This window comes from Pelecanus crispus, chromosome 2, assembly GCF_030463565.1.
Source record: "Pelecanus crispus isolate bPelCri1 chromosome 2, bPelCri1.pri, whole genome shotgun sequence".
Taxonomy (NCBI): Eukaryota; Metazoa; Chordata; class Aves; order Pelecaniformes; family Pelecanidae; genus Pelecanus; species Pelecanus crispus.
In genome coordinates this window covers 1,646,681-1,656,179 of record NC_134644.1, presented here as the reverse complement: position 1 = coordinate 1,656,179, position 9,499 = coordinate 1,646,681, and the positions used below count along the sequence as shown (strand labels likewise).

General features: G+C 66.1%; 1 protein-coding gene across 1 annotated transcript in view; it reads left to right on the top strand.

The window, feature by feature from the left end:
* Window positions 1–9,499, top strand: part of NBEAL2 (neurobeachin like 2) — a 46,254-nt gene that overhangs the window by 10,060 nt on the left and 26,695 nt on the right. Inside the window, 1 exon segment of the mRNA XM_075706524.1 lies at window positions 8,754–8,843. Within this exon segment, the coding sequence (XP_075562639.1) occupies window positions 8,754–8,843 (90 nt within the window).

The following is a 9,499-nucleotide window of genomic DNA, read 5'->3' as shown; positions in this document are numbered from 1 at the left end:
GCCCCGGATCCATGGGGAACCGGGCTGGGCCGGAGCCCGGCGGTGCCGGCACCGCGGTCGGGGTCGTTCAGCGCCGGGGATGGGAAGGGGTCCGGGGGGAAAAGCCCTAAATCCTGGCTGGGGGAGGTGGGGAGCGACGGCTCTGGTGGGACGGGTCCTGGGGGGGCTCGTGCCAGGGGTGCGTGGCGCGGCGTCGGGCGGGCGCGGTGGCGCAGGGGCCGCGTGCCGCCGCGTTTTGGTGTTTAGCGCCGGGACGGGTGCTACGCCATGGGGTGTGCGTGGTCGTATGGGGACGTGTGCTGTGGGGTGTGCGTGGTTGTATGGGGACGTGTGCCATGGAGGTGTCCATGGTCATGTGGGAACATGTGCCATGGGGTGTGCGTGGTCATATGGGGACATGTGCCGTGGGGTGTGCGTGGTCGTATGGGGACGTGTGCCGTGGGGTGTGCGTGGTCGTATGGGGACGTGTGCCATGGAGGTGTCCATGGTCATGTGGGAACATGTGCCGTGGGGTGTGCGTGGTCATATGGGGACATGTGCCGTGGGGTGTGCGTGGTCGTATGGGGACGTGTGCCGTGGGGTGTGCGTGGTCGTATGGGGACGTGTGCCATGGAGGTGTCCATGGTCATGTGGGAACATGTGCCATGGGGTGTGCGTGGTTGTATGGGGACACGTGCCGTGCCGTGGGGTGTGCGTGGTCACATGGGGACGTGTGCCGTGGGGTGTGTGTGGTCGTATGGGGACATGTGCTGTGCGGTGTGCGTGGTTGTATGGGGACACATGCCATGGAGGTGTCCGTGGTTGTGTGGGGACGTGTGCCATGGGGTGTGCGTGGTGATGTGGGGACGTGTGCCGTGGGGTGTGCGTGGTTGTATGGGGACACGTGCCGTGCTGTGGAGGTTGTCCACGGTTGTATGGGGACGTGTGCCATGGGGTGTGCATGATCATGTGGGGACGTGTGCCGTGGGTTGTGCGTGGTCATATGGGGACATGTGCCATGGGGTGTGCGTGGTCGTATGGGGACGTGTGCCATGGGGTGTGCGTGGTTGTATGGGGACGTGTGCCGTGGGGTGTGCGTGGTTGTATGGGGACACATGCCATGGAGGTGTCCGTGGTCGTGTGGGGACGTGTGCCGTGGGTTGTGCGTGGTTGTATGGGGACACATGCCGTGCTGTGGAGGTGTCCATGGTTGTATGGGGACGTGTGCCATGGGGTGTGCATGATCATGTGGGGACGTGTGCCGTGGGTTGTGCGTGGTCATATGGGGACGTGTGCCATGGGGTGTGCGTGGTCATATGGGGACATGTGCCGTGGGGTGTGCGTGGTCGTATGGGGGACGTGTGCCATGGGGGTGTGCGTGGTCGTATGGGGACGTGTGCCATGGGGTGTGCGTGGTTGTATGGGGACATGTGCCGTGGGGTGTGCGTGGTTGTATGGGGACACATGCCATGGAGGTGTCCGTGGTCGTGTGGGGACGTGTGCCGTGAGGTGTGCGTGGTTGTATGGGGACACGTGCCGTGCTGTGAAGGTGTCCACAGTTGTATGGGGACGTGTGCCCTGGGGTGTGCATGATCATGTGGGGACGTGTGCCGTGGGTTGTGCGTGGTCATATGGGGACATGTGCCGTGGGGTGTGTGTGGTCGTATGGGGACGTGTGCCATGGGGTGTGCGTGGTTGTATGGGGACATGTGCCGTGGGGTGTGCGTGGTTGTATGGGGACACATGCCATGGAGGTGTCCGTGGTCGTGTGGGGACGGTGTGCCATGGGGTGTGCGTGGTTGTATGGGGACACGTGCCGTGCTGTGGAGGTGTCCACAGTTGTATGGGGACGTGTGCCATGGGGTGTGCGTGATCATGTGGGGATGTGTGCCGTGGAGGTGTCCATGGTTGTATGGGAACCCGTGCCGTGCCATGGAGGTGTCCATGGTTGTATGGGGACGTGTGCGGTGGAGTGTGCGTGGTCATGTGGGGACGTGTACCATGGAGGTGTGCGTGGTCGTATGGGGACGTGTGCCATGGGGGTGTGCGTGGTCGTATGGGGACGTGTGCCGTGGAGGTGTCCATGGTTGTATGGGGACGTGGTGCTGTGGGGTGTGCGTGGTCATGTGGGGACGTGTGCCGTGGGTTGTGCGTGGTCATGTGGGGACGTGTGCCGTGGGGTGTGCGTGGTCATGTGGGGACGTGTGCCATGGAGGTGTCCATGGTCACGTGGGGACGTGTGCCATGGAGGTGTCCATGGTTGTATGGGGACACGTGCCATGCCGTGGAGGTGTCTGTGGTCGTATGGGGACATGTGCCATAGAGTTGTCTGTGGGGAAACATGCCATGCCATGGAGGTACCTGTGGTCATATGGGACACGTGCCATGCCATGGTGGTGTCCATGGTTGTATGGGGACACATGTCATGGAGGTGTCCGTGGTTGTATGGGGACACATGCCATGGAGGTGTCTGTGGTTGTATGGGGACACATGCCATGCCGTGGAGGTGTCCATGGTCATGTGGGGACGTGTGCCATGGAGGTGTCCATGGTCGTATGGGGACACATGCTATGCTGTCAGGGTGTCCATGGTCGTATGGGGACACGTGCTGTGCCGTGGAGGTGTGCATGGCCATGTGGGGACATGTGCCATGCTGTCAGGGTGTCCGTGGTTGTATGGGGACACGTGCTGTGCCATGGAGGTGTCCATGGTTGTATGGGGACATGTGCTGTGCCGTGGAGGTACCCGTGGTTGTATGGGGACACGTGCCATGCTGTGGAGGTGTCCATGGTCATATGGGGACACGTGCTGTGCCATGGAGGTACCGGTGGTCATATGGGGACACGTGCCATGCAGTCAAGGTGTTTGTGGTCATGTGGGGACATGTGCCACACCATGGAGGTGTCCATAGTCATATGGGTACCCATGCCATGGAGGTGTCCGTGGTCATATGGGGACCTGTGCCATGGAGGTGTCTGTGGTCATATGGGGACCCGTGCCATGCCGTGGAGGTGTCCGTGGTCATATGGGGACACGTGCTGTGCCATCAAGGTGTCTGTGATCATATGGGGGACACGTGCCACACTGTGGAGGTGTCCGTGGTTGTATGGGGACACATGCCACGCCGTTGGGGTATGCGTGCTCGTACAGGAGACACGTACCATGCCGTTGAGCGTATGTGGTTGTGCAGGGACACGTGCCACGCCATCAAGGTGTGCAAGCCCATGCAAAGGACACGTGCCACGCCATTGGGTGTGCGTGGTGGTACGGGGACACGTGCCACGCCGTTGGGGTGTTCACACTCGCACGGGGGACAGGTGCTGCACCATCGGGGTGTGCGTGGCCGTTCCGGAACGTGTGCCATGCTGGTTTGTGTGCGTGGTCGTACCGGCGACGTGTGCCATGCCGTCGGGATGCGCGCGGTCGTACGTGCCACGCCGTCGGGATGCGCGCGGTCATACATGGCACGCCGTCAGGATGTGCGTGGTTGTACGTGGCACGGCGTCAGGATGTGCGTGGTCATACATGGCACACTGTCGGGATGCACGCGGTCGTACGTGGCACGGCGTCGGGATGCGCGCGGTCATACGTGGCATGCCGTCGGGATGCGCTTGGTCATATGTGGCACGCTGCTGGGATGTGCATGGTCGTACATGGCACGCCGTCGGGATGCGCGCGGTCGTACGTGGCACGCCGTCGGGATGTGCGTGGTCGTACGTGGCATGCCGTCGGGGTGCACGCGGTTGTACGTGGCACGGCGTCGGGATGTGCGCGGTCATACGTGGCACACTGCTGGATGCGCGCGGTCATACGTGGCATGCCGTCGGGATGCGCTTGGTCATATGTGGTATGCCGTCGGGATGCGCGCGGGTCGTACGTGGCACGCCGTCGGGATGTGCGCGGTCGTATGTGGCACGCTGCTGGGATGTGCGCGGTCGTACGTGGCACGCCGCCGGGTGTGTGTGGTGGTTCGAGGGCGGCCCCGTCGTGCCGTCGGGGCACGCACGCTCGCACGGGGACACGGGCCACGCTGTCGGGACGTCCCTGCTTGCCGCGCCGCACCGGCGGGGTGGCCGTGCCACCCCTGCGAGCCACCGAGGGCCGAGGCGGGACCTCGGTGTCACCTCCCCAGCCGGGGCCACGCTGCGCGACCGCGCTGGCCTTCGCCACCGTGACATCCCCAAGCGCCCGGCGAGGCCGCCGGGGGCGCGTCCCTGGCGCGCGTCGACCTCTCGCCGTCCCGCTACCGGCCTTGTTTCGGGGCGTGAAGCCAGGGCAGCGGGGTGATGCCGCCGCTCCGAGCGTCACCTCGATGGCGGCGTCCCCCGGCAGCGTCGGGGGGTGGCCGTGCCGTGGCGCGGGTGGTGCCGGCCACGTTGTCCCACGCCAGCCGCGGCTGGGGGGCTGCAGGGTGGCAGGGACCCTCGGTGTCACCGCATGGGACTCAATGGCAGGGAGGTGACAAGCTGGCGGCTTTGCCGCCGTCGCTCTTAGGGGGTCCGGAGCCCTCGGCAGCGCCGGCGAGGGATGGAGGTGCCGGCACGACGTTCCCAGCCAGCACCGCGCCGGCTGAGCCCAGAAGCCACCCAACAGGCTCTGCCGGCCGGCAACCGGCTGGGACGGGCACCGGCGGGGGGCGGCTGCTGGCACCGGCCCGGTGAGCGCCGCGCCGGGATGGGATGCCGGCACCGGGTGGGTGCGAGGGGGAATATTGGCGGCGGCGGGATGGAGAGGGGGACGCTGAGATCTGGCGAACTCGGCACACCCCGCCGTCGGTTGCGCCGCCGCAGCGGGGGCGACGCCAGGATTTGGCTCACGTTTTCCGGCACCGTCCGGTTATCCCCGGTGTTTGAAGCCAACTGGGCCGGAGCTTCATGCCCACGCTGTGCCGTGTGCCGGCCGCGGCGGCGATGCCCACGGCTCCCGCCGGCCCCACCGCCACCGGCCGCCACCTCGGCTGCGTCCCTGTCACGGCCCGGAGCCGTGGGGGGGTTTGGGAGGGCAACCGGCAGCACCCCGGCACCCCCAAAACTGCGCCAGGCGGCGGGGCGCGGTGGGAGGAAGCGCCGTTGGGGCGGGCGGGTGACTTGGCATTTCCTGATGCTCGGGGTTTTTTTTTTTTTCTTTTTTTTGGGGTGTGTTTTTTTTTTTTTTTTTTTGGTGGCTTTGCACAAGAGCAACGCGAAGCGGCGCGGAGAAGTTTTTTTTTTTTTGGGGGGGGGGGGGGTGGGCATAAAATAAAACCAAAACACCCCCACCCGCCCCCGGCTGTGCCGGTGCGGCTTGCCGTGCACCGCGGCCATGGACGGTCTCGGTCACCCCGCCGGGCAGGTAACGGGGGGTCTGGGTGGGGGGTACATGGGGGGCACCCCCCCCCGGCTCGCCCCGCCGGATGCCGGTGTTGCGGTTGAGCTGTACCGGGGTGGTAAATGGGGGGGGGGGGCGGGCGGGTTTTGGGGGGAAATGGGTGACGCAGAGGGTGCTGGGGGGGGGGTTGGGGTGGCGGGGGGGTGGGTTTTGGGGGGGTGCTGCTGGGAGGGGTGCGAGGTCCCCTCGGGGTCCCCTCCGGTGCTGCGTGTGTCGGGGTGGGGGCGGCTTGGGGCCCCCGGGTCCCCAGGGGGTTGGGGTTTGGGGGGGGGGGGGGGCAGGTCCCTGCGGGGAGCGGGTTGTCCCCAAAAGTCCCGGCCTGGGCTGGGGACACCCTAGGGTGCTGTGCTGGGGTGCTCGGGGATGTGGGTCACCCCAAGGTGCCCCCCATGGGTGCCCGGGGATCTGGGTCACCCCAAGGTGCTGCATGGGTGCTCAGGGACCTGGGTGACCCCAGGGGGCTGCATTGGGGTGCTTGGGGGCGCAGGTCACCCTAAGGTGCTGCACTGGGGTGCTCGGGGATCTGGGTCACCCCAGGGTGGCCCCATGGGTGCTCAGGGATCTGGGTCACCCCAAGGGGCTGCACTGGGGTGCTTGGGGACCTGGGTGACCCCAGGGGGCTGCATTGGGGTGCTCGGGGGGCACAGATCACCCTAAGGTGCTGCACTGAGGTGCTCGGGGATGTGGGTGACCCCAAGGGGCTGCATTGGGGTGCTCAGGGATCTGCGTGACCCAGGGTGCCCCACGGGTGCTCAGGGATCTGGGTCACCCCAGGGTGCCCCCCATGGGTGCTTGGGGATCTGGGTCACCCCAGGGTGCTCCATGGGTGCCCAGGGATCTGGGTCACCCCAAGGGGCTGCATTGGGGTGCTCGGGGACCTGGGTGACCCCAGGGTGCTGCATTGGGGTGCTCAGGGGATCTGGGTCACCTCAGGGGGCTGTTCTGGGGTGCTCGGGCATGTGGGTCACCCCAAGGTGCTGCACTGGGGTGCTGAGGGATGTGGGTCTCCCTAAGGTGCTGCACGGGTGCTCAGGGACGTGGGTGACCCCAAGGTGGCACTGGAGTGCTCAAGGATGTGGGTAACCCCAGGGTGCTCCATGGGGTGCTCGGGGACGTGGGTCACCCCAAAGGTGCCCCATGGGTGCCTGGGGATCAGGGTCACCCCAAGGTGCTGCATTGGGGTGCTCGGGGACCTGGGTGACCCCAGGGGGGCTGCATTGGGGTGCTCAGGGGTGCAGGTCACCCTAAGGTGCTGCATTGGAGTGCTCCGGGATCTGGGTCACCCCAGGGTGCTGCATTGGGGTGCTCGGGGGCGCAGGTCACCCTAAGGTGCTGCACTGGGGTGCTCGGGGGATGTGGGTGACCCCAAGGTGCTGCATGGGCACTCAGGGACCTGGGTGACCCCAGGGGGCTGCATTGGGGTGCTCAGGGACCTGGGTGACCCCAGGGGGCTGCATTGGGGTGCTCGGGGGTGCAGGTCACCCTAAGGTGCTCCATAGGTGCTCAGGGATGTGGGTCACCTCAGGGGGCTGTTCTGGGGTGCTGAGGGACGTGGGTCTCCCTAAGGTGCTGCATGGGTGCTCAGGGACCTGGATGACCCCAAGGTGGCACTGGGGTGCTCAAGGATGTGGGTAACCCCAGGGTGCTCCATGGGGTGCTCGGGGACGTGGGTCACCCCAAAGGTGCCCCATGGGTGCCTGGGGATCAGGGTCACCCCAGGTGCTGCATTGGGGTGCTCGGGGACCTGGGTGACCCCAGAGGGCTGCATTGGGGTGCTCGGGGGTGCAGGTCACCCTAAGGTGCTCCATAGGTGCTCAGGGATCTGGGTCACCTCAGGAGGCTGTTCTGGGGTGCTGAGGGACGTGGGTCTCCCTAAGGTGCTGCATGGGTGCTCAGGGACCTGGGTGACCCCAAGGTGGCACTGGGGTGCTCGGGGACGTGGGTCACCCCAGGGTGCTCCATGGGGTGCTCGGCGACGTGGGTCACCCCAAGGTGCCCCCCAGGGGTGCTCAGGGATGTGGGTCACCCCAAAGGGCTGCATTGGGGTGCTCGGGGGACCTGGGTGACCCCAGGGTGCCCCCCATGGGTGCTCAGGGATGTGGGTCACCCCAAGGTGCCCCATGGGTGCCCGGGGATCAGGGTCACCCCAAGGTGCTGCATTGGGGTGCTCAGGGACCTGGGTGACCCCAGGGGGCTGCATTGGGGGTGCTCAGGGGTGCAGCTCACCCTAAGGTGCTGCATTGGGGTGCTCAGGGACTAAGGTGACCCCAGGGTGCTGCATTGGGGTGCTCGGGGGGCACAGATCACCCTAAGGTGCTGCACTGGGGTGCTTGGGGATCTGGGTGACCCCAAGGTGCTGTACTGGGGTGCTCGGGGATCTGGGTGACCCCAGGGGGCTCCATGGGGTGCTCGGGGACGTGGGTCACCCCAGGGGGGCTGCATTGGGGTGCTCGGGGATGTCAGTCACCCCAGGGTGCCCCCCATGGGTGCTCAGGGATCTGGGTCACCCCAGGGGGGCTGCATTGGGGTGCTCGGGGACCTGGGTCACCCCAAGGTGCCCCCCATGGGTGCCCGGGGTGACCCCGAGGTGCCGCGCAGGTGCCCCCAGGTGCGCTGGGTGCCGGGTGGGGGGTGCCGATTGGTCAGTGGCTCTACAGGTAGTGTGGCTCTGGATGCTGATTGGTCAGGAGCTCCACAGGTTCTGCTGATTGGTCAGCAAGTCCACAGGTTGTGCTGCTGTGGGTGCTGATTGGTCAGCAAGTCCACAGGTTGTGCTGCTGTGGGTGCTGATTGGCCAGCAGTTGCACAGGTTGTGCTGCTGTGGGTGCTGATTGGCCAGCAGTTGCACAGGTTGTGCTGCTGTGGGTGCTGATTGGTCAGGAGCTCCACAGGTTGTGCTGCTGTGGGTGCTGATTGGCCAGCATCTGCACAGGTTGTGCTGCTGTGGGTGCTGATTGGCCAGCATCTGCACAGGTTGTGCTGCTGTGGGTGCTGGTTGGCCAGCATCTCCACAGGTTGTACTGCTCTGGGTGCTGATTGGCCAGCGGTTGCACAGGTTGTGCTACTCTGGGTGCTGATTGGCCAGCGGTTGCATAGGTTGTGCTGCTGTGGGTGCTGATTGGCCAGCATCTCCACAGGTTGTGTTGCTCTTTGTGGTGACTGGCCAGCAGTTGCACAGGTTGTGCTGCTCTGGGTGCTGATTGGCCCAGCATCTGCACAGGTTGTGCTGCTCTGATCGCCCATTGGCCGGTGGCTCGCAGGTGCCAATTGACCGGTGGCTCTGGGAGCTGGGGGGGGGGTGGGTGGGCATTGAGCACTGCGACCCGCTGATTGGCTGACACCTCCGGGGCGGTGGTCGCTGTGGCCTCTGATTGGCCAGCGGCTCCAGCCCCCCCTGGCCCTTGCAGAGGGACCTCGCCTACCTGCAGCAGTGGCTGGAAGCCTTCGTCATGAGCTTCGAGAGGGCCGTCGGCCCGCCCTCGCGGGGGCCCAGGGGGGTGAGGGGCGCCCTTGGGTGCTGCGGGGGCGACACCGCAGCTGCACGCGGGGCTGGCCGCCGGGGCGCCTCCGCTCCCGGTGGTTTGGAAACCCGCCGGGGGGAGGAGTTTGGGGGGGTCATGGGGATGGAGGGGGTCATGGGGATGGAGGGGGTCATGGGGGGGTCATGGTGATGGAGGGGGTCATGGGGGGGGCCATGGGGTGGTCATGGGGATGGAGGGGGGGGTCATGGAGATGGGGGTTGTCATGGGTGTGGGGGGGTCATGGGGATGGAGGGGGTCATGGGTGTGGGGGGGTCATGGAGATGGAGGGGGTCATGGGGGGGTCATGGGGATGGGGGTGTCATGGGGTGTGGGGGGGGTCATGGGGATGGAGAGGGTCATGGGGGGTCATGGGTGTGGGGGGGTCATGGGGATGGGGAGGTCATGGGTGTGGGAGGGTCATGGGGATGGAGGGGGTCATGGGGGGTCATAGGTGTTGGGGGGGTCATGGGGATGGAGGGGTCATGGGTGTGGGGGGGTCATGGGGATGGGGGTGTCATGGGTGTGGGGGCGTCATGGGGGATGGGAGAGGGTCATGGGGGGGTCATGGGTGTGGGGGGGTCATGGAGATGGAGGGGGTCATGGGGGGTCATGGGGATGGGGGTGTCATGGGT